Source organism: Mustela erminea, chromosome 14 (genome assembly GCF_009829155.1).
Source record: "Mustela erminea isolate mMusErm1 chromosome 14, mMusErm1.Pri, whole genome shotgun sequence".
Taxonomy (NCBI): domain Eukaryota; kingdom Metazoa; phylum Chordata; class Mammalia; order Carnivora; family Mustelidae; genus Mustela; species Mustela erminea.
Genome location: NC_045627.1, coordinates 3,338,213 through 3,361,549, shown reverse-complemented (window position 1 = coordinate 3,361,549; position 23,337 = coordinate 3,338,213). Strand labels below are relative to the sequence as shown.

The window sequence follows — 23,337 nt, the reverse complement described above, 5'->3', positions numbered from 1 at the left end:
CGGGGGTGCGGATCGCGGCGGTCCCCGGGGTGCGGAGGTTGCTGAAGGCGGGGTACCGGGGTCGGGGTGCCCGAAGTTCCCGGGGTCGGGCGGGCGCGGTGGGCGGGGCTCCCGGGTTCGGGGTGCGGAGGGCGGAGTTCCCGGGGGTGGGTGGGCCCGGGAGGCAGGGTCCTCGGGAGCGGGAGAGGGCGGGGTCCTCGGGAGTAGGGGAGGGCGGGGTCCTCGGGGCTGCGAGGCGCCGCGCTCCGCGGGGCGGGGAGGTGGCAGAGAGTCCCGGGGGTGCACGGGCTCGAACAGCAGGGTCGTCGGAGGTGTGGGGGAGGGCGGGGTTCCCCGGGGTGCGCGCACGGCGGGTGATTCCCCGGGCGGTGAGGCGCGGGGTTCCCGAGTCGGCGGGCGCGGGGGCGGGGCTCGGGGGCGGAAGGGCTCCGCGCTCGGGGGCGGGGGGGCGGGGCTCGAGGGGCGGGGCTCCAGGCTGCGGGGGCGGCGCGGCGCAGGGAGGGGTGCGGGAAGGGGGAGCGGCGGCCAGGCCGGGCATGGCGTCGATGGCGGCGGCGATCGCGGCCTCGCGCTCGGCGGTCATGAGCGGGAACCGGCCTCTGGACGACCGGGAGCGGAAGCGCTTCACCTACTTCTCGTCGCTGAGCCCCATGGCCAGGAAGATCATGCAGGACAAGGAGAAGATCCGCGAGAAGTACGGGCCCGAGTGGGCGCGGCTGCCGCCCGCGCAGCAGGACGAGATCATCGACCGGTGCCTGGTGGGGCCGGGCGCCCCCGCGCCCCGCGACCCGGGGGACTCGGGGGACTCCGAGGACCTGGCGCGCTTCCCCGGCCTGCGCGGGCCCACGGGCCAGAAGGTGGTGCGCTTCGGGGACGAGGTAGGTGCGGCCGCGGCCGGCAACTCTCTCACCTCCCCGCGCCCCGACGCGGCCCGGGTGGCCCCTGTCCGCGTCAGGTCGCCCCCGCCGGTCGAGGGGGTAGGGGCTGGGAAGCAGGAGGGGCAGGGATGGCAGTGGGCGGGAGGGGCGTCAAGGCGCCGCCGCCGCGGGGCGCCCCAGAGGGAGTTTGAGAATCGACGCGAGGAGGTGGTCTTTAAAGACCCCCTCCTAGACCCGCGCGGCTGGGCCGCACCAGAGCCGGAGAGTTCCCGCAAACGAAGGCGGCTGCTCCTAAACGAGGCAGACCCAGGTGGGAACAGCAGGGGATTGTAAGCCAGCCGAGCCGAGCTCTAATCCACTCTGCTCTTCGGCTGTGCGGCCGGGGGTGCCTTAACCTCCTGGAGCCTCAGTTTCTCTCCCCGCCCCTGCCCCGTCCCGGGGTAAACCGGAGATAATACTTCTCAGCCCGTGCCTGCCCGGGAAGACACTTAGAAAATGATATACATTAATATTTGTGATGAGTTGTACGGGACAAGTGAGACTGTCAAGCAGGATAAAAAGAAGGAAGGGGTGCCTGCCTTCCAAGGTTAGGATGTTTCCCTGAGATGTTTTACCGGTGAGCACCATGTGAAGCTTTGGTTTGGGGGGCGAGCATAGGGCCCCGTTTTTCCATCGAAAAACTAAGGGATGAGTTTAAATGGGCTCCAGCAAGCCTTTGCTACATATAAGGGCATGTCTGGGTCTTTGATCTAGACTCCCGTCCCCACACTTCCGAGAGGGGAGAAACGCTGGAACTATAGGAGAAGAAACTCAGGGATGTCCTCTTCTAAGTCACAAAGGCCTGAGTGTTCAGTGCTGCTTAGAAACCTGGTCTTTCTCTCCTTTTTCTTTCACTGAGACCCATTCGGTGCCATTCGCATTTGCACTGTTTTGTGCCGTTAGAATCTGGCCTTTCACACTCAACTTTGACCATGAAGGGCAAAGTCAAAAGGAGCAAGAAGTCTAAAAAGGAAATGTGCAAATTAAGCCCACATTCTGTTTTAACCCTGGGAGCCTTCAGGAGGGAAGCTGGGGTTGATGAGTTTTTCCCAGGGTGTTGTGGATTGTGGAAGGGATTCTAGTTAACACTGCATTTTAAAGCTGATTTTCAGGCTTGGGTGTGCTGAGACATTTATTAATATAAAATGTTTGTGGTCGTAAACCCACTTTAATGTGAGGGGTGTGTGAAGGACAGAAGTATGTTGCCCAAATTGCCTTATTCTAAGAGAATTCAAAGAAAAGTCTGCATTGGACTTTTACACACAGAAGGCTCTGCCAGGAAAAACAAGGGTGTGGTGTACTGGGGGGGATGAAGATACAGGTTCAAAATGTATTTAAGAACCAACATTTTCAGTGTAGAAATCTGCATCTGTATGAAGCCATTTGCAGTGTTTGTGCTCAGATTTGGGTGATGCAAAAGCTAGCAGCCCCTCTTTGGAAAAGTCCTGAGTAAGTAAAGAGGAGAGGAAGTAAACCTGTAAGTACTTACAGATGTTGGAGAGTGACGGTCATTTTTCCTTAGCTTGGTGTCCGGGTAAGAATATCCACATGCCTGCCCATCACCAGAAAGCTCTTGCCATATAAGGGCTCAGTATCACTGATAAGGAAAGATGTGGCCAAGTTAATTTTGTACTCAGATTCCTGAACTGGGTGCCAGACTGACCCGTTTCTGGATCTGGAAGCCCGATGTGATTTAAAATAAAACGGAAATCTTTCCTGTAGTTACCTTCGTGCCATTCCGGGAGCAGACCAGCCGTGTTTTTCAGAATTGAACTCAGTTTTAAGAAAATGGGCTGAGAGGATGCCTTGCGATGCCTCTGGCCAACTTGGCACAGACGGCTGAGGGACAGAGGACACTGAATTCGAGGAGAGGTAGTTAGGAACGTGGCGCGAGGTCTGTTTTTGCCTGCAGTGGCTGTGTGGTTTAATGGCATGGGGTGTTTTAAAATGCATTTCCCCAAACCTGGCAAGAGGTTGGCACCAGAGTAGTTGGTGGTCTTGTGCCCAGGGCTGTTCATGGAGGAGGACTGGCTCCCGGGCACAAGGGGCGATGGGTAAGGGGGGTGGGGTAGGGGTGACCCTCGGTGAGACTGCCGGACAGAGTGGCCCAGATAGGTGGCCCAGGGTTGTCCAGAAGGACCCCAAACCAGGTCGAGTAAGGCCCTTTGTGTCTTCCTACTTGAGCTGTCTTCTGGTGTCCCAGGAGCCTCCACAGCCAGTTAGGGCATGGAGAATGATCCTGGGAGGTCCCCTCTGGCTTGCCCACCCCCAGCAGCCACAGACAGACTTCTGATGCCTGGGTGCTCCTGGTGAATCAGCTGTCTCTGGAACCACTGTCTGATTCTTCCGCCTTTCCTCAGGCCGAAGTAGGCGGGGCCTGGGCTCTGCGGAGAGTCTTGGGTTTGAGTTTTGGCTCCCCCATCTACTGGCTTTTTGACTGTGACTGAATCACAAACCTCCCCGAGCTGGGGTTTTCTGGCCTCTGTGATGGGAATAGCATTGACAGGGTGCGGGCCGAGATCATGCCCATGAGGGGCCTACCGGCTTGAAAGACGGTTACAGCCATTCCTGGTTAAGAATGCCATTGAACCTTGAACAGCACAGGTTTGAAGTGCATGGGTCCACATATATGCAGATTTGTGGGGTGAAATATTGTACCATAGATGTATTTTTCTCTTCCTTATGATCTTCTTTATAACAGTTTCTTTTCTCTTACTTTATTGTAAGAATGCAGTGAATGCAGATAACATACAAAATAATGTGTTAATCGATTGTTTGTCTTACTGGTAAGGCTTCTGGTTGACCCTAAGCTGTCAGTAAAGTTTCTGGAGTCAGAAGTGACATGGATTTTCAAGGGCACAGGTGTCCCTAAGCCCTGTGTTGTTCAGGCGGCAAGCGGGTTATAAGCTAGTCTCTCTGTTGCCACTTGCAAAAATCATGATCATGAAAGAAATACGTTTCTGCTGTTGCAAAGCCTGGCGGTTGGCCTGTCAGGGTTGTCCACGTGAGAAGGAACTCTGTCCTGGTGGCCTCTGGCGATCTGCCTCGGGACACGTGTCTGAAGCTTCGGTGTGTTCTGTCCGCAGTGTGGCCGTGATGTGTCCTGTCTCCAGATCAGCAGTCACATCAGCCTCGGACGGTGTACCCCCCACCCCTTCAGCTACCCTGGAGGACAAGCACGTCACCCGTTTCTTTGAATGCCCTCTCCCCCATTACCAGTAACCTTTTTTGTATCCCACATTTTAAGTCTGATCATAAAAATACAGCCTCCAGATGTGAGCAGCGTCTAGTTGTTCTTATGTATGAAGGAACAAGTCAGCAGAAACCCGGCTGCATACTGATGGTCATCGATCTCGGTGGCCCTGAGTGTGGGCGGGGCTCTGCTCCCAGGTCACACTTGCCTCTGGTGGGACCGCTCTGCCTAGAGAGCTGTGACACCGTGGCATCTGTTTTCAGTTGTACCCTCGCTGTCTGTACGGCAGGAAGGTCAGGGCTCAGATGCCCCCTTGCCGGGGTGACCAACCTGGTGTGGAGAGAGATTGGCTGCCTTTGTGCCCTGAAGCCTTGAGGGGACCTGTTTGTTTTCTGTTTTTACTTCCTTGGGAGTCAATTCAGCGAATATCTCTCAAAACCCATTACATTAGAAGCCAGAGGCATTCTCACTTTAGGGCTGCCTCGGCTGTCCATTATCTTCACCAGCTCCTTAAAAAGTCTCCCCACCCCATGAACATGTGATACTACTACAGTTTCAACAGAAGGCCACCAACGCCTGCTCCCCCCCCCCCCCCCCCCCCCCCCCCCCCGCCGTCGTGTCCCTAGGCCACTCCTATGCAGAGAATCTGGAGCAGCTGGTGGACTCCTTCTCTCTCAGCGAAAGGAGGGGGGTACCTGGGGTCCCCAGACCTGGCCTCCATTCCTGGCCGTGCCACCTGCTTAGGGCGGAGGTCTCCCTCCGTGAAATGAGTGGCCCATGAGGCTTTTCGTATTTGGTATGAACCTGTAGGCTTGTTTGCAAACAGGCCTTTAGCGGTCTGACTTTCCCTGCATTCTTCCTTCAGCAGGATATGGCCTGGGAGATGAGAGATTTTCTTTTCCTTTTTTAAAAAATTAATTATTATTATTATTATTATTTTAGATTTTCATTTTAGAAGGTTTTTGAGATCATTCAGTCTGCTTCTGCTGTTTCCTGTTACCAAATTGGTGGGGAGAGGTAAGCAAAAACCCAAAGCTGAATGTTTAGGGATGTGTTACAGGCCATGAGCAGGTAGCCCCAGGAATTTGGTGTCTCTCCCCCCTCCCACAAAGTAGGTAGGAAGGGCAGCTGGGAAGCTGGGCAGGAAGGGTGTTGCCCCTGTGCCACACGCCAGTCCCCAGGGACCCTGCTCGGGATCTCGCATGCCATGGAACACAGAGTTATGGGGCCTCGGAGCCAGAAAGCTCTGTCCCCGCCTTCAACAGGTTAGCATGACCCGCTGCTGTCGGAAGGAAGTGTCCCTCCTCACGCATCCTCTTCTCTTCCTCTACTGCAGGGATCTGGAGGCCGGCTGGCTGCCTCCCTGCTCCCCTCTGCCTTCCCCTCCTCCTCTGGGGCTGAGCCTGGGCCTCCCTGACTCCCCGACACCCTTTGCAGGGCACTCCCTTCTGCATGCCTCTGCGGGCCCACGCCTTGGCCCAGCCCCCCCACGCATCGAGCTCTTGTCCCCAGCTGGCTGAAGTGCCTTTCCCTGAAGTTATCTGAGGGTGCTCCAGAGGCTGGGGGTCAGGATGGAGTATCCCGGCTCAGCAAACTGTGCTGAGCCGCTGCTTCCACTCAGTGTCCTAGGGGCCGCCTGCAAAGGGCCTGCTTTGCTTCTCCCTCCTTTAGGGTCCACACTGGCCAGCCCAGATTTTTTTTTTTTAAGTTTATTATTATTTTTTTAGTAACCTCTATGCCCAGCATGAGGCTGGAGCTCAATGACCCCGCGAGCAGGAGTCACACGCTCTTCTGAGTCAGCCAGGCACCCCTAGATGTTTGTTTTTTTAAAAAATAAGCCAATAAAATCACTGTAGGGTATAGAAGATAATGTATTTGCATGTTACTGTGAAAAGATCCAAATACTGCAGAAGCAGCTTTGCGAAGCAGTTGGTCGTTTTCCTTCCAGAACTTTCCTCGAGTGTTAACTCATTAGATTTGCGTTTGCTTGGCCGTATGGGGTCCTGATACAGGACCTGTCACACATGAGGGCACCTCTTCCCCCTCCACTGGAACAGTTTGGCCTTTTCCTTTTTGTCAGCCTTTGGCAAAAAAAATGAGGAAAATTGAGAGTTACTTTCTCAGTATTTTGGATTTGTTTTTTAAGGAAAGTGGAATGTATAATTATGATTCCCACCTTCCGTCTGGTGGAGTCCAGACGGTTTTTAGAAAAGATGAGCAGGTTCCTGTGGCTTTCTGTGTCCTTGCATCTGGGGTTCTGTGCCCTGGCTCTGGACCGGAGTTGAGAACGTGGCCACGAGCCCAGATCTCTTTCCACGGGCCGTGGCGGGGAGGCTGCAGGGCCTCTCCCACAGGCTTCTCCTTTTGAACTGATGATTCTTTGCCCAGAGTAGCACCTGGCCTGCTACCCAACGTAGGGGAGGAAGGGTGTTGACTAGATGAGCCCTGGGAGCTAAGGCAGCCACATAGGCACTCTCCCGGGCCCCTAGGTGTGGGGGCGACCCAGGGGCTGCTGCGGAACGGGTTTTGGAAAGAAGTTCAGTGATTGATTCACTGTCGCACAGAGAGGGTTGGGGCAGAGGTGAGAAGCATGTTGGCAGATCTGGGGCCCTTTCAGTGGCAGGAATCACTTTCACACTCTTAAGCAAAAGATTCTTTTAATACTGGAGAAAAATCCATTTAAAAAAAAAAAAAAGCATGAAGGCCAGTTCTGTTTGTTGAAATGTCCTCCTCATTTTCTGTTTGTTATGGTCGAAGTGTCTCCCACCTCCCCTGCACTTCTTACCAGGAGGACACCGAGCTTTCGTTCCTGCTCTGGCCTCAGGGGCCCGGGCTTCTGAATTTGTATTCACGGTGGAGCGTGCCCACTAGTTCAGCCCTAGCTGTTTCTCTCTCGTTGGGCTGCAGGTTTTGTCCTTGCGTTTATGGAAACCCTCCTATCTCAGCAGAGTTAAATATATTACACGCCAGAGGCAGAAGCATCGATTCCATAAATATATAAATAAAAGTCCCTAAAAAGAAGCCATTGGTAAAAAAAGGTGGGGGGGGCATATTGTCATCATTTGTCCTCCCTCTCCCACTTTTGTTTTTTAGTAAACTGTCTTCGTGAGAGTAGCTTTAGGTCAACAGCAAAACGGAGCAGGAAGTACAGAGGTTTCTTGTATCGTTCCCGTCCCCGCCCCCACCGCCGCCATGTACCACCTCCCCTGCTGCCAACACCACCGCCATCCTCCAAGAGTTCTGTATCCCTTACAGTGGGTGAAGCTACATTGATTAGCCCATCAGCCTCCCCCGGAGTCCGTAGTCTGCGTTAGGGTTCCCTCTCAGTGTGCGCATTTGGTGGGTCTGGACAGACACGTGATGGTACGCATCCATTGTTAGAAAGTTCCCTGAGACTCCTCTGTGCTCTGCCTCTTCCTCCATCCCCTCCCCCACCCCCAGCAACTGCTGAGGCACGTACTGTGTCCGTAGCTGCGCCTTTTCCAGAGCGCCGTATAGTCGGAGCTTTAGTTTGTGGCCTTTTCACATTGGCTTCTGTCCGTTTGTAGTGTGCTCTGAAGGTTCTTTGTGTCTTTTCGGGACTCGATAGCTCATTTCTTTCTAGCGCTGAGTAATACTCCCATCACTTATTTATCCATTTGTCTGCTGAGGGATGCCTCGATGGCTTCCGGGTTGTGGCGATGATGAATGAAGCTGCTGGAAATGTCAGTGTGCAGGTTTTCGTGTGGATGTAACGTTTCAGCTTGTTTGGTTACATGCCAAGGCATGGGATTGCTTCACCTGTTCTTACTGCACTACTGCGTCTTCGAGGTAGAGGTTGACACAAGACAGCTCCCCCGGAAGAGCCTGCCCCGTGCAGGGATGCCCGGGAGTCCAGGCCACTGGGCCACCGGACGTCACTAGAAGACCGAGACAGTCAGCAGCATAGGGCCGTTTCTGTCCTCTTCCCCAGGCTCTTGCTTTTACAGTATTTACAGTTTAAATGTCTTACCTTTTTTTAAATAGATTTTATTTATTTGAGAGAGAGAGCATGCACTAGCCAGGGGGAGGGGGAGAGCAGGGGCAAAGGGAGGAGGAGACTTGCTGCTGAGCAGGGAGCCTGATGTGGGGGCTCCATCCCAGGACCCCGAGATCATGACCTGAGCCGAAGGCAGGTGCTTAACCAACTGAGCCACCCAGGCTCTCCTTAAATTTCTGACCTTTAAGTCAAGATGCCACCGTCTGTCAGCTAGGAAGTCCTGTAATTTATGGGCTTCAGGAGCACGGTGACGATGTAGGCTTCCAGCGAGCACCTAGCAGTGTTCCAGGATGGTGCTGCTGCTTCTGAATCTCTCGGGTCTGTGGCGGGAACGCTCCGTGGTTGGGGTTCCAGCTGCCATCACCCTGAGATTAGCGAACTGCGCACCTGTTCCGTCATCCCGAGGACGTCGGCGCCCCAGCAGGTGCGGGTGTGGGCTGGTTGGGCTGGGCTTACAGTAGTTCTGCCAGGGTGCTGTTAGGGTGTGGCTGCAGCTGCGCGTAGGTGATCCTCAAATGCTGGGGAGAATGAAGACAAACGCGTTTTTGGATGTGATTCTTCTTATGCTGGAGCCCTGCAGCCTTCATAGAAGACTGTGACTTCACGTTGGCGGGTTATACTAAGCCCAGAGCCGGGATCTTGCCCACTCCGAAGTAGAGTGGGAGCGAGCTGGGCCCGAAAACCTGGGGTTTCTCGGGAGAGCTGCCTGAACCCTGCCTTGCTTTCGTAGGAGTCCCTGTTTGGGGACAGTGGGACCCACTTGGCGGTATTGACCGAGGGTGCCTCTGCATGCGGGGTGGATGGGGCAGGCGGGGGGGTGGGCAAACCCTGCAGCCCAGCAGGCGCAGGCAGCCCGGTGTGGCTCTGTGGCCACGTGCTCACCGGGGGCGACCGGGGGTGGGTTGGCATCAGGGAGTAGCTGGGACAGGTGTGCCTCAAGAGGGCGTACACTGGGCAGGTGCGGTTTGTTTAGGCCAAGGTGGCAGACGGGCCCAGAGTGTAGGCTGGACTGCCCACCGGCCACAGAGTCTCTGAAGTGCGCGCCCTCAAATGTTCCAGGAAGGGGGCTACTTCCTGTGTGCCGGCTGCTCGAGGCCTGGCTTTGGACAGTGGGAGAAAGCCTGTACCTCTGGGTTGGCTTCCTTCCTGGGGCAGACCCCGGGGGCCCCCACGGGGCAGCCAGAACAGACAGTGCCGTCCACAGGGGCTCTTGGCCCCGCACTTGAGTCGCAACGGTAAAATTCATGGGCCAGGCCTTGAAGGTGGAAAGAAAGTTATAAAAACACAAAGGCTCAGTAGTCTCGAATCCCGTTCATGAAGAGGAACAGTTAGGATCTGTAAAACTTTTGCCATCTTTGCAGTCAACGTGGAGTCCGGAGTTTCTCACTTTGGAATGATTTTGGAAGAGTCATGACTGGTACAGAGGAGTCGTAACCAATGACTTAAGGTGCCCGTAACTAAGTAATTTCAAAAGCAAAATGACCGAAATCACTTTAAAATTCATTTGTGGCCTTTACATTCAGTTGAAGGTGGTGAGTGTCTGCGTGTGCGATGCCGGCCGCAGCCCGGGGTGTGTGGGTAACTGCTGAGCGTGTGGTCCCAGGGAGTTGGGGGCGAGGACCCTGACCCAGAGCCTGGCTGATTGCCTGGGGACCCACGGAGGAGCAGGGTGTGTGGCGAGCAGTTTCAGGTTCTCAGAGAAGCCGAGGCAAATCCCGGCCTCCACACGTGCCCAGCTTCCCTCACTGCCGGCATCGGCCCCCAGAGTGGGACCTTTGTTAACCGTGGATGAACCCGACATCGACACATGGGCGTGTCCATGGCTGACCTTGGAGTTTACTCTTGATGTTGTGCGTTCTGTGGGTTTTGAGAAAAGTGTCCATGACTCAGTAGGGTTCAGAATGTTTTCATTGCCCTAAAATCCTCTGGGCTTTGCCTTCCCTTCAACTCGGGCAACCGCGGATCTTTGTACAGTCTCTATAATTTTGCCTTTTCCAGAATGTTGTATGTTTGGGCTTATGCCGAATGTTGCTTTTTCAGATTCCTTTATTGTGGGAAAATATATATAACATAAAACGAACCATTGTAAGCCTTCTTAAATAGACATCGAGTACTTTCCCACTGCTGTGCAGCCATTACCACTGTCCATTTTCAGAACTTTCCCATCCCCTCGGCGAGAAACTCTGAATCCATTAAACAGTAACTTCCCATTTCTCCCTCCCCGGGCAGCTCCGTTCTGCTTTCTGTCTCCATGCATGTGCCTGAGTCTGGGCACCGCAGGGAAGTGGAGTCACGTGCCATTTGCCCTGTAGTGGCTCACGTATTCATTTAGCAGGATGTCCTCACGGTTCATTCCCATTGTAGCCGGCGTCAGAGTTCCCTTTCTTTTGAAGGCTGAGTGGGATTCTATGTACGGATTTGCCACCTTTGGTTTCTTCAGCCATCATTGGACACTGGTATCATTTCACATTCTGGCCACCATGCCTAATGCTGCGGCAGGTGCTGGAGTTCAGGTGCCTGTCCGAGTGCCTGCTTTCGCTTCTTGTGGCTGCAGCTCCAGGAGTGGAACTTCTCGATTAAATGGCAGTTCTGTGTTTAATTCCTTTCTGAGGAACTGCCACACTGTTTCCCACATTTCCCCCAACAGCGCAGGAGGGCTCCACGCTCTCCACATCCACCACCCTTGTGGGTATGGAGTGTATTATTTTTGTTTTTAAGACAATGTATGTGTGTTTTAAAGATTTTATTTAATTTATTTGGGCGGGGGAGAGGGAGAGGGCAAGAGAGAGTCTCAGGCAGATTCCACGCTCAGTGCAAAGCCCCATGTGGGACTCGATTTCCTGACCCCGAGATCATGACCTGAGCTGAAACCAGGAGTCTTAACCAACTGAGTCACCCAGGCGCCCCCTAATACTGTGTGTGTTTTTGTTGTTGTTGTTTTAAGGTTTTATTGATATATTTGGCAGAGAGAGACACAGCGAGAGAGGGAACACAAGCAGGGGGAGTGGGAGAGAGAGAAGCAGGCTTCCCACTGAGCAGGGCGCCCAATGTAGGGCTTGATCCCTGGACCCTCGGACCATGACCTGAGCCACTTAACAACTGAGCCACCCAGGTGCCCCTTCTTTTTTTTTTTGACAGGAAGTTGGATTTATTGGTGGGCATGAATATGACAGGATGGGATAGTGCCAGGTTCTCAGGAGTGCAGAGCCCTCCATTTGTCCAAGGGGCCACAGTCAGGGATGTATTTTACCCCATAGCCAGCTGGGACAAGTCGCTTTTTAGCCACCACGTCTTCAAATTCATCCACATTGAACTTAGTAAAGCCCCACTTCTTGGAGATGTGGATCTTCTGGCAGCCAGGGAACTTGAACTTGGCCCTCCGTAGGGCCTCAATCACAGGCTCCTTGTTCTGCAGCTTGGTACGGATGGACATGATGACTTGGTGAATGTGGACCCTGGCTACTGTGCCCTGGGGCTTTCCAAAGGCACCCCGCATAGCTGTGTGCAGCCTAAACTGGAGATAGCTATGAGGTCAGACCTCAGCATCCACTGAAAGGGCTGTCTCCAAGGTCCCTTACGGAAACCCATACAATCAACAGGCTGCATAGAATACTGTGTGTTTTAACTGTGCTTATGTAACTTAATTTTTAGCAGTGGCTGTGTTTAACAGCAGGTTCAAAAAACGCCTGAACATTTGATGGTCCCGTGAATTGGTACGAGCCCGCTCCAGCACCCTGCTGGCTGTAGCCTCCAAAAGTACAAATGTCTGAGGCCCCCAGAGACCTTAGAACACTCGGGTATACATTCTTTACCAAATAGTCAAGTAAATGCTGGAGATTTTATGCAAATATGCATTCTGGGACTAGGGGCAGAGAACAGATGTTCTTTTTTTTTTTTTTTTAAAGTACTTTTTCTGCCAGGAGGAGAACATTTGTGTCTGGTGAACATTTTCCAGTAAGAGGGACTCAGGGTGTCTGGGGTGTTGGGGCAAAGACGACGTGATGTCTGTCCATCCCGGAGTCCTTGGAACCTGGGAACAGCAGAGCCTCCCCTGGGCTGTGTTGGCCTCTGATGATTTCCAGGGGTTGTGTGTTCTGGGACTCTGTTCTTTGTCCTGCTGTTTTGGGGTCTGGTGACTTCTGGGCTTCTTCCTGTGCCGTGTTCCAGAGAAGAAAGAATTTCCAGAGAGGTGCAGCATTATTTCTGGCAGAGACGTCCCTTAGGGAGAGGAATTTGAGTGGGAGGACTGTTGGCCGAATCCGAGCCCGCTCCTTGACATCCTGGGGTCCCAGTAGCAGATGTTTTGGTGTCTTGACAGTTTCAGGCCTTGGGCAGCAACGGCAGATGGTGGACCCTTCCTGGCCACCCTGCAGAAGGCAGATGTGGGCGTCCACCAGTGTGTGCCTGGCCACGTTTTGGTTGTGTGCTGATCATCGTGGCAGAAGGAGAAAGAGAACGTCGTAGTGTGCACGCGGTGCCACTTTGCAGGTCTGGTCCCATTTTGCCTTCTTCTGCCTGGAGAGTCTGTTCCCAGTGCTGGAGCGTGCAGCCACGGCTGACATCAGCGCTCCAATAACATTTTTGCTTGGCATGTTTATTTTTGTTAAGTGTTTTATTATTTTTTATGAGCTCAGAATTGCAGAAATCTAAGGAATTTGCCCCTTGACTGAGTTTCTTGCTGGAGCAAACAAAAGACTATTGACACCAAGTTGGGGAGAAATCCCGGTGTGACCCTCTCTCTGTCTGTGCCCCCCCAGAATGTTAGCCACTGCGGGCTGCCCCATGGTGACAATGTGCTCGCCGAGCTCCGGGCTCCATCTCAGGTCCTCTGGTCTCACACTCATTTTCCTTGCAAACCGAAAGCCTTGTTTTAAGTTTTGCCAATTGCAGCTGTATAACTAATATAGAAGGACGGATTATACCGTATGATAAGGGGACCCAGCTCCAGTGTGCCGTGGTCCCTGGGTCTGCCCCCTCCTCCTCTGCCTCCACCCCCCTCCCCTGCCTCTACCTGCCCATTTAATCTCTAGCTCCTCCTCTGTCCACAGAGGTGGCCACTGGGCTGTTCCGTGTCTGGATAGAAGGAGCACAGGGGCGCCTGGGTGGCTCAGTCATTAAGTGTCTGTCTTCGGCTCAGATCATGATCTCTGGGTCCTAGGATCGAGCCCCAAGCAGGGCTCCCTGCTCTGCGTCTCCCTCTCCCTTTGCCCCTTCCCCTGCTTGTGTGCCTCTGTGTGCTCTCTCTCCAATAAATTAATAAAAATCTTTTTTGAAAGAGCCCACTTGCCAGTTGGTTTCCTATACTTTCCCCTCAAACTCAAATCTAGAATAAATGATGCATAGATGCCGTTAGGCTCCTTCACTTTCCCCATGTGGAAACAAAGTCCTTCTTGTTTGATGATTCTGAGAGGAGCTTAGAGGGCCCCGAGCTCGTAGAGTTGGAGAGACGTGGAAGTCGTTTCGCCCGCTGCTCTGCTGCTGTGCCCCGCGCACACCTGAGGTCTGAACTGGACCCAGGAGCCCTGACAGCTGAGGCTGGGCCGACGGCCTCCCTCGTCTCAAGGGCTCCTTCACTCACATTCCTCCGGGCAGCCCACTTCCATTTTTGGAGGGATAGGGTTTGTAAACTGAGAAGTAACTCGGGTTGAGCTGGAATTCCAAATGGGAGGGCCGTGGCCCACATTCCCTCGCGTTTGTAGTGTTTCCTGGCAGCTGGGGGCTGAGGGGTCGAGGCAGGCAAGTTCAAAGGAAAAGGCAGGGGCTCCAAGAGTGGGCTTTCTGCAGACCCTGTGTGCCTTACAGCGGAGGGCACAGCCTGATCTCCTGCCTCTGAGGGGAGGCCCTCGCTTCCCCAGGGGGCTCTGTGGAAGGACCGTCTCACTTGAAAATACTTTGTCCCATGTTGAGTCCATATCGCCCAGTATGTCCCAACTTTGGGTTCAGAAAATATCCCCAGGAGAAGCGAAGCACAGATGAGAGACGTTTCCCGGCACAGGATGATGGCTGGGCTTGGAGCGGGTAGCCGAGAAAAGCCGACTTTTCCCATCATTGTTCAGGCCAGTGAGCTGAGCACAGTGGGGCCGTGGTTGGATTCTGGGTTACCCTTCTGAAGGGCTCTTGCCATCGTGTTCTCCTGGAGAGGGTGTGAGCGGCGTCAGAGCTCCGACTCCGAGCGGCCACTGGCATGAAATGCACATGTTTTTCATGGACTTTGCTGGTCGCGCCTTTCAGATCTCCGGGGTGGGGGTGGGGGGCTCAGCTGCCTTGGCATTGGTTGGAGGATTATTGCCTGACATTCTGTTCGTTTGTTTCTTCACTGAATCGTCTCCACAACCCTGCAAGGGAAGCGTGATTCTCCTCTTCCAAATTAGGGAAACTGAGGCTCTGAGGACTGCGTCTTCTTCCCAGCATGGCCTCGTGTGCCGTCGCTGGTAGAGCCAAGGCCCAAGCCCGTGAAGCCCCTTTCCTTTCCCTTCCTGCTCACATCCCCACCATCGAGTCCCCGCGGGGCCTCCCACACGGTGACTGGGCGTCTTTTGGCCAGGGCGCCTCCGCTGGAAAGGTGAGAAGGGAGCCAGACGGAGGAGGACAGCACACTTGCCGCGGAGCAGAGAATCGTCATTCTTGCCCCGAGCCAGGAGCTGAGATGCATCCCAAGTTCGGTTCCCCCGTGGCCTTGGGTGGATGTTTGCATGGGGTATGTTTGGGTTTGGGTTTCACATTGATTCTTGAATTTTTATTTCAGGACATAACTTGGCAAGATGAGCACTCTGCCCCCTTCTCCTGGGAAACGAGGGTAAGTTGGATTAAATTTAGATTTGTTTGTCCTTTTAAGAAAGAGTTGTGTGGTTCTCTCCTTTTCTTGCAGCGCTTGGTGGCCTCAGAAGGCAGAGGCCCTGCTGCCGTTGGAGAAGCATGGGAGAGGAGAGAGTTGTGATGGCCGGAAGACCGGTGCGGGGATCGTGATGGGATTCAAGTGGCCGTCGTTACCACCAGCCGGGGTCCTGCGGTGCCCTTGACTGGGGCCCCAGCTGTCCTGGGAAAGCAGGGTCAGCTCCGTCGGGGGCTTCCTCCGCTCCTACCTCTGCCCCCACCAGCACTAAGGCAGAGCTTGGTGGGAAGCTTTTGGGGTGGGGGAAACATCTGCTTTGATTACAATGAGCTCAGAAGGGCCAGGAGGATGGGAGGAAGGGACCACACAGCGGGTCTGCGGAGGTGGCCTGGAGGGGTTCCGTGCTAAGGCACCAGAGTCTGGGGTGGGGGGGCGGGAATAGAGAGACATTCTGGGCACCCTGCAGACTTGAAGGGGTCCTGGGTTCACACTCACAGGTAGGTGTTAGCAAACACGGCCCCGCCAGGACCTCTCACTTCTGGTCACTTTTTTACCATCGTTATTGTCATCATCGTCATTATTGATTGGTATTCTTGCCAGAGATGCGTAATGGTATCAGCTTCACTGATTTTAATTCATTTCCCCTAGCCTCCCTAGTTGCAAAGATGCAAAGGGACGCAGAGGCAGGTGTCTGTCACCCAAGAAAAAGAGGGGAAAATGCCATGATTCTCGAACATTTAGTGCTGGGTGTCGGGGGCTCTTCCCGTAATAGGGGTGACAAAGATAGCAGTGTGCCTGGAAGAGGGCTTCGACTTGAGGTCAGATCAGGGCTTTGAAGCTCCGAGCCTTGTGCTTGGTTTTCCGCTGAGCCTGCATCGCTTGTCCCAGCAGAAGTGGGCATCCAGGGGGCCTGCGGAGTCGGTGGGTCTGAGTGAGGGCAGAGCATTGGGGGAGGGGGGTCTGCGAGACACCCAGCAGGCCCTCATGTGGGGGCCTGTGTCTCAAAATGTTTGACAAGGTTCAGATGGCTGAGGGCAGCACTTGGTGGGTGACTGCTGATGGGGCCAAGGGTGACCCCTGATGGGGATGGGGGAGCGTATGATGCGGTCCTCATGGGAGAGCCGGGAGCTGGCTTTGAGCATTCGTGGCATTTACGCAGGGCCCATGTTCATCTGGTGGGCACAGAGTCCCTCGGCCCCCAGCGGGCTGTCCCGTGAGGTCCTGAACACCGTACAGCAACAGTGCAAACACATGCGTTGTGGCATTTTTTATCTAGGTCTGTGCAGGGGGCAGGGTGAGCAAGGTGGTGTGCCTGGGAGCTGGGGTCTCCCGAGGGATCTGGGTGCTGCTTGAAGGATATCAAGGAGCAGGCTGGAGACACAGGAGCCCCTGCAACCAACAGGAACCCCCCCCACCCCGCCCGGGCACCCTGGAAGGGAAGCTGTGGGTGGGTAGAGAGGACGTCCGCACGCCGACAGTCAGCAGGAGCCTCCGTCTCCTTCGATGGTCTCCCCAGGGTTAACCGAGGAGCACTAACCCTGCGGGTGATCTCTGGTGGTAAGAGGCAGATGGCCCCCCTGCAGGCTGGGACCAAACAGCCTGGGACGCAGCGTCCCAGAAAGCGGCACAGATTTTCCTGGACCGGGTCCTCCGTTTGGCGGCGTCACAGTGATGAAAAGGCAGAGAGGTCAAAAGAGTTAGAACGTCCTAAGCCCTAAATCCATCTTGTGCCCCATGAGAATATCTGCTCTATTAAGAATTTACCTTGTGAAATGTTCCTGAATCCGCTGTTCGCTAGATGGGACATGCCATCTATTATTAACTTGCTGCAGATGACATTCTGGGACAAGGATGGGCAGTGGCTGGGCTGGGTGCTGCGACGGGGCTCAGCTGCCTGGGGCCAGCCTGGTGCGCAGGTGTCCCGAGAACGAGGACAGCCGACAGGGTCAGGGATCACACGTGTGCTCGTGTTCAGAGTCCGCAGTCGTGAGCCGCGTCCCTTAGGAACCTGGTCAACTGAGGAGCCTCCAGAAGTTAATAGGTGCTGCCTGCTTAGCAGAGAACCAGCTTACGTCTCCAACTGGCGGGCTCACTTGGGGGCCTCACCTTTTAGTTGGATCTCTTGAGGTCACACTTATGCAGCTGAGTGCTATAACCTAGTAGAGGCAAAATAGCATTGCAGAGAGCGGAGAGGCCTGCCCTACTCAGTCTTCACAAGACAAGGTCGTGTTCTAGAAGGACCCACCCCTCACCTCCCCAGCCATAAGACCTCCAGACTGGCGGGAACCTCTTTGGAGAGCTGCAAACAGGAGGTGGCTTCAGGCACGACAGGGTGGCCTAGATCTCCAGGTGCAGGACTCGGGGCTCAGATGCAGATACTTGCTCCCCCTGCCCCCATGTGACACCTTCTTCTCTCCGTCTGTTATCTGTTGATGTGCAACAAACCACCCCACAGCTTCACGATTCTGGGGCTCGGCGGTGTTAGCAGGTCTCAGCGGCTCTTCCGTTGGCTGTGGCTGGGATGGCTCTCCGGGCATTGGACAGCTGTCCCGTGGGAGTGGCCGCTCCAGGAGATAAGCTCTCTTCCGTGTGCCGTTGGTGCTGGGTGTTGATGGGGCCCCGTGTGGCCCAAGAGCCAGCCTGGGCTTCTTCATGTGATGGTGGAAGAGTCCCCTGGGGGCGAGGGCAGAAGGCTACAGGCCTGCTTGAGACTGGGGCTGGGAGGTGGCCCTGTGTCACTTCTGCTTGCTTCTTCTGGCTGTATTGAGGCACGGTCCAGCTTGGGTTCAAGGTCGGGGGAAATAGATTACTCCTCTTCATAGTGAATTGCAGAGAATCTGTAGCAGTTTATTTATTTAAACAATTATTGAATTTGAGTGTAGTTGACATGTAGGCATTTTCCTGCTAGGGTTTTCTCCCCCGGCGGCCGTGACACTGGGTCCTTTCACTCGACTGTTGCTCCCTCATCTGTTTTTTTCCTTTTTTAGTTTTCAGTTGTAAATTACACATGAAATTGACCACTTTAGCAATTTTTGGTGGACAGTTCTGTGGCATTCAGTGAACTCGCACGGTCAGACAGCTGTCCCCACCCTCTAGCCACAGAACTCTTCCTCTCGCAAAACTGAAGCTCTTTCCCGTTCAGATAGCTCGCCTCCCCCAGCCCCTGGCGGCCTCCGTGCTCCAGCCAGTCTCTGTGACCTCATTCATCGATTTTTCAGAAATTCAGTGGCCATTTATTATAATCCAGCCTCTGTCAGATGTTCTGCTTAAGACTCAGAGGTGAGTAGACACTTCTGCCCTCGACACACTGTCCAGTGAGTGCTTGGCCTGCTCCGGCGGCAGAACTCACGCAGGAGAAAAGCTTCCGCACACATTCCTTCTGTCGTTTTCCCCGTTCCCATGACACGCATGTACACACGTGTTGGGAGATACAAGTTCAGCAGACGTTCAGTGAGGGCCAGCTGCGTGCCCAGCTCTCCCGCTGCTCTGACTCCTGAGCCCCTGATAGATCAGCTGAGGCCAGGGAATGCCTGACCCAAGGTCATGACTGTTGGCAGAACCTAGAATGCCAGGGATTTGGGGGTCATTGGCCGATTATTGTACGTCTCTGGGGATCCTTCCTTTAGGCCAGCCGGCGGTGCTCCCGCTGGCAGAGCCTGAGCCGGCCCCGTGCTGGGAACCTGAGGGCCCCCGAGGGCTCCGTAACAGCCGTTCTCCCCCGTCTCCGAACCCTGCTTCGTCCTCCATCCCATCCTCCCCACCTGGGTCACCTGCCCGGTGCCGCTGTTTCTCTGCCGTCTTCCATCCTGGAAGGGAGGCTTAGCTGGGTGGGAGTGGGGGTCATGTATCAGCTTGGCGGGCGAGCTGGTGGGGGGGTGCCGTGGGGCCCCACGCTGGATTCCTCTCTCATGCTGCTGATGTTTTGAGAGGAAGAAACTCAGCGCTTGGAATGCTCCAGAGGAGGAGGCGTGGAGCAGAGAGGATTCTTGACATTCCCCGGGGGGTCTGCGCTGGGGAATGTAGCGATGTCTGCAGAAGCAGGTCAGGCCCTGGCGCTCGCTGGGTCACTGGGCTCTAGGGACACCTCCCCACCCGCAACTGTGCCTCCCCTTTCCCTGCCCCCGCCTGGGCTGTCTGGCTTCCTGGCTTCTTCTTGTCCATCTTGGTCCCCCTCCCAGTGCACACTGCCTTTTTGGGGATGGAAGCTGGCTGGTGGGGATCTACTCCTTGATTCCTTTCATATCAAAAGGTCTCTGGGGGCTGATACAGACCATTCCCAGAGCAGGGAGTCCTTCTAGCCCCTTCCAGCTTCTTCCTTGGGAAGAAGAGTCAGCAATTAGGGGCCTTTGTGCTGAATGTTTGAGAGATCAGAGAACGGTGTCACAGCTCCTGTGCGCTGTGCCCTGGGTCCAGCATTGGCACACACGTGGCATTGCTCCAGGCCTGGGCGTCAGTGTCGCCATTCCTGCTGTGGGTTGGATTCTGGCAGGGGCCAAGGAAGAGAGTAACAGCAGGTAGCTTGTATCAGTGGAGAGAGAGTGGAGCTCGGGTCTGCCTGGCTTGCCGGAGGCTCCTGCCTGGGCGGGACGGAAGGGCATTCTGCCGTCGGGGAGGCCGTGGCTTCCAAGCTACAGCTTGGCTGTCCCTCCTGGCTGCCGGCAAGTGTTGGAGACTCACGGTCGCACATAGCTGCCCTGGGCCCCCATCACAGCCTAACTCCTGGGCTGCTTGCTGTCTCCAGGCCTTCCTCACCAAGAACCCCCCCCCAATTTCTGACCAGCAGTCAGCTCTCCCTCCTCCTTGCCTCCACCCCTGTACTGTCCCTAGCTCTCCTTCCTGAGACCCAGAGCTGATCCTTGTGGCGCCCTGACCTTTATCCTGGGTCTCCGTGTCTGGAGTGATGTGTCCCTTCCCTCAGCCCAGCGGCCCCAGCCCTGTGCCTCTGGCCCCTGCTATGTCCTATACCCCTCAGCCCCGTCCCTCAGGCACTGTGCTCCCCTGCCTCAGTGCCTTTGCTCAGCCCCCATTGCAACTATTTGAAGGTCCAACCTGTCCCCCAGACCCGCGGCACTCAGGTGCTTACGCACTTCCCCACCATAGTAGTGGTGAGCGGCTCCCCTACTCTCATCTGTGGTGAGCATTTTTGGTGCCTTCCCCCCGTGTGAGCCTCCCCACAACCCCCCTCTACAGACAAGGAAATCAAGGCACAAAGTGAGGGGTGTGGACTAGGCATCCAAGCCCGCGTGCATAACGTGTGTTATAGCTCGCACGCTGCCTCTTAGGTGACAACGCGGCATTACTGTTGTCCTTGTGAGAGGACGAGGCCCTGGAGGGGAGAGGCCACGCTGTCCCTGAACCTTACAACCTCGGCCCCTGGGGCCTCTGTGCACCCACCACCTGCTGGGCCTCCGTGGGGTTTTCCCCAGGCTCACTCTGCCCGACATAGGGGCCCCGTGGACCGGAGCGGGAGTTGTCCACGTGTCTGGAGGTCCCCTAGCTCCCTGGGAAAAGTAGAGGGGAATGTTCTTTAGCCCCCAGTCCAAGCCTGTGCTTTGGGATTTGGGGCGGGGAGTCCACTGGGCCCAGCCGCCCCTGCTCGCCCGGAGGGTCTGACATTCCCAGTGTCCGGGTGGCCGCATCATGCGTCTTTCCTGTCAGGCTGTCACTTCTGCTGGTTTCGTGATTCTACCAGTTTTGTGTATCTTCCCCTTCTTTTCCTTCTTTGGAGGAGGAGGTGGGGAGATTAGGTGCTACATGGTTTGTGGGTTTATTCTGATGTGCTCCAGTAAACTATTATATTTCCTGACGATTCTGCAGGCTTTGTCTCAACAATTTAGATCTGCCGGAGGCTGCCAAGCCAAACAGTTAGTTTTGGCTGCGTGCGTTCCCCCTTTACTGAAATATTACACATTCCTCTCCAGTGAGTGGGGTATAAAAATAGATGCTGGGCTCAGTTGTGGTCTTGCTGTTTTTAGAACGGACGTGGCCAGCTGAGACCCAGGTCCCCACATGGGGTGACTGACGCCCAGTCCCGGCTTGGCGGGACGAAATCCTCCCGCGCGTCCTCCCTGGGGCTTCAGCGAGGGCCGGGGGTGTAGGGGGTGGGCTGTCACCATGCCTCCCCACCATGTCCCATCTCAGGAATCACGGGAGCCCGCAGTGTCGGATCCCCCCCAGCCCAACTTCCTGTCCCTATCCGGGGCGGCTGAGCTGGAGTCGTTGACCCCCTTGCTGCTTCTCACACACAGCGTCCTTCCGCGGGGCCCCGGCTCGGGGTCGCTCAGTGCGGAGGGGCTGGACCCGGCACCACCTCCCTTCCCAAGAGCGCTTCAGCCTTTTTTCCAGAAATAAGAAAATGGGATCTGGAACTTGGTTGTCTCTCTGCTCTGCGGAGCTCATCACAGGGACCAGAAGTGCAGCGCCCCCAACCCCTCCATTAGAGCTGTGGGTTTCACAAGGCCGGGCTGTCCCCATCCCTCTCACTGATCTATTCCAGAGACAGAAGGGCACCCCTGACACCGTCTCTCAGGACCAGTGGTACGGTGTGACCTTCAAGGACATGGTGGAAGGCGAGGGGGACAGAGTCCCTACTGTCCCAGAACCGCAGGCTCTGGGAGAGGCCACAGGACAGGGCAGTGTCTCGGCCGTGATACTTTCAGGGAGGCTTGCAGCCCTGACTCCAGGGCCTGACACTGGGCGCTCAAAAGGGGGCCATCCCCCGGCTCTGCTGTTTCAGCATAGACCCCCTGCAGCGCTGGACAGCAGGCACCACACCCCTGCCCCTGGTGAGCACAGGAGGGCATGGGAGGAGCCAGAGCCTGGAGGGGACCCACTGGGAATGTTGTTGACGCCCCACATGGGGACTGAGGAGAAGAGCAAAGTAGCTTGTGTTTACTGAGCACTTACTGTACCCCAGGTGCTTGTCTAAGATGCAGACCTTGAGGGGCATCTGCTTGTTAATCTTCCTGGCCGTCTGGCAAGGCAAGGATGGTTATTTCCCTTTCTTTACTGAAAAAGAAGAAAGCCCAGATTCAGGGTTAGGGAGCTGGTGGGTGGTTTTGCCGTTTGGTTGTCTGGCAGCTGGGGGAAGCGTGGCAGGCCAGAGCAGCCCTGGAGCCCTGGTCTGGGGGAGCAGGGGAGTGGCCAGCAGGGAGGAGCCCGGGAGGGGTGAGTCGCAGAAGGGAAAAGCAGCGACACCTTTGAAACGGCCTGAAGTGGAAGGTGCCCCTTGCCTATGACCTGCCCAACAGCATGTCTTTGAAGATGAGTCTGGAAGCGCTTTTCCCTCTGGCTTGGAGATGGGTCAGCAGTGAACCCCCCGGGGCAGGAGGAGCGATCCGGAGCGGGGCGCAGGCCTGGGAGGAGCGGCCTTGTTCTCCCCGAGACCCTGTTCCTGCTCCGGGTTCTCTATAGAGTTCCTGGAGGTTTGGAGCCAAGTGAGATGAGATCTAGATACGGGGAAGGTCCTTTGCTCCTTTTCTCTTTCCTGCCCTGTCCTTTCCCAGCAGGTGTGTGTTTGAAATACAAACAGGGAACCCTTTCCACCTTCCTGGTGAAGACCCGGCTCCAGCGCCGCTGATCAGGCAGGACTGTTTCTTAGGAGAGTGTAGTCCTGTTTTCTTCGCAAAATTAAAAACGATGTATACCCAGGAAAAAAGGCTTTGAATCAAAGATGCTAGAACTTTTTTTTTTTAATATTTAATTTATTTATTTGACAGACAGAGATCACAAGTAGGCAGAGAGGCAGGCAGAGAGGAGGAAGCACGCTCCCTGCAGAGCAGGGAGCCCGATGCGGGCCTCGATCACAGGACCCTGAGATCATAACCTGAGCCGAAGGCAGAGGCTTTAACCCACTGAACCACCCAGGCACCCTGATGCTAGAAATTTTTTTATCTCTAAGTTATTTCCCCCATTTCACCCCAAAGCCCTGAAACCAAGCAGCCACTACTGTCAGGATAGCCGTGTCTTCTGATCAGACGACACTGTCCCCTGAGGAGGGCCACATGGCCTCCAACTGCCCGAGGAACATGGCACAGCCTCCATCGTTTCGTTCTGTTCAAGGCTGTCGCGTCCTGCCAGTGCCGCCAGGGGACCCTACCAATGGTGGCCCGAAGCGGTCTGGGGACCAGTGGGACCCCTCCTCTCTGCAGCGTCCCTGGCTCGGTCCATGGCTGCCCTCCACGTACACAAGGGCTCAGCCCAGCCTTCCAGAGGCTTCTGAGCAGAGATCCCACTGGAGAAATTGCTGATCCTAAAAAAGCCTGGGGCGTGATGAAATGCTCAGTTTTAAGCGCCTTCCTTACATTGCAATTTCCAGATCAAAGTCATCTCTGCTCTAAGCCTTGGTCTCCACTTCCGAGGTATCTTTAGCAACTTG

The 23,337-nt window shown here is 55.3% G+C and overlaps 2 protein-coding genes and 1 pseudogene across 3 annotated transcripts in view; 1 reads left to right on the top strand and 2 right to left on the bottom strand.

Annotated features, from left to right (window-relative positions):
* Nucleotides 1–474: 474 nt before the first annotated feature.
* The window catches only part of C14H1orf198 (chromosome 14 C1orf198 homolog), a 32,136-nt gene continuing 9,273 nt past the window's right edge, over nucleotides 475–23,337 (top strand). Inside the window, exons 1-2 of one of the 2 annotated variants that reach the window (XM_032313722.1) lie at nucleotides 475–878; nucleotides 14,874–14,924. In XM_032313722.1, coding sequence (XP_032169613.1) covers nucleotides 537–878; nucleotides 14,874–14,924 — 393 coding nt within the window. In that variant the 5' untranslated portion in view covers nucleotides 475–536. Of the gene's footprint in view, nucleotides 879–14,274; nucleotides 14,786–14,873; nucleotides 14,925–23,337 lie in introns of those variants that run through there. The other variant, XM_032313723.1, reaches the window with a different exon arrangement.
* LOC116573552 (60S ribosomal protein L10-like) lies at nucleotides 11,251–11,863 on the bottom strand. The gene has a single exon (XM_032313725.1). The coding sequence runs from the start codon at nucleotides 11,622–11,624 to the stop codon at nucleotides 11,322–11,324; it is 303 nt and encodes a 100-aa protein (XP_032169616.1). The 5' UTR covers nucleotides 11,625–11,863; the 3' UTR covers nucleotides 11,251–11,321.
* LOC116573807 lies at nucleotides 11,685–11,782 on the bottom strand (annotated as a pseudogene).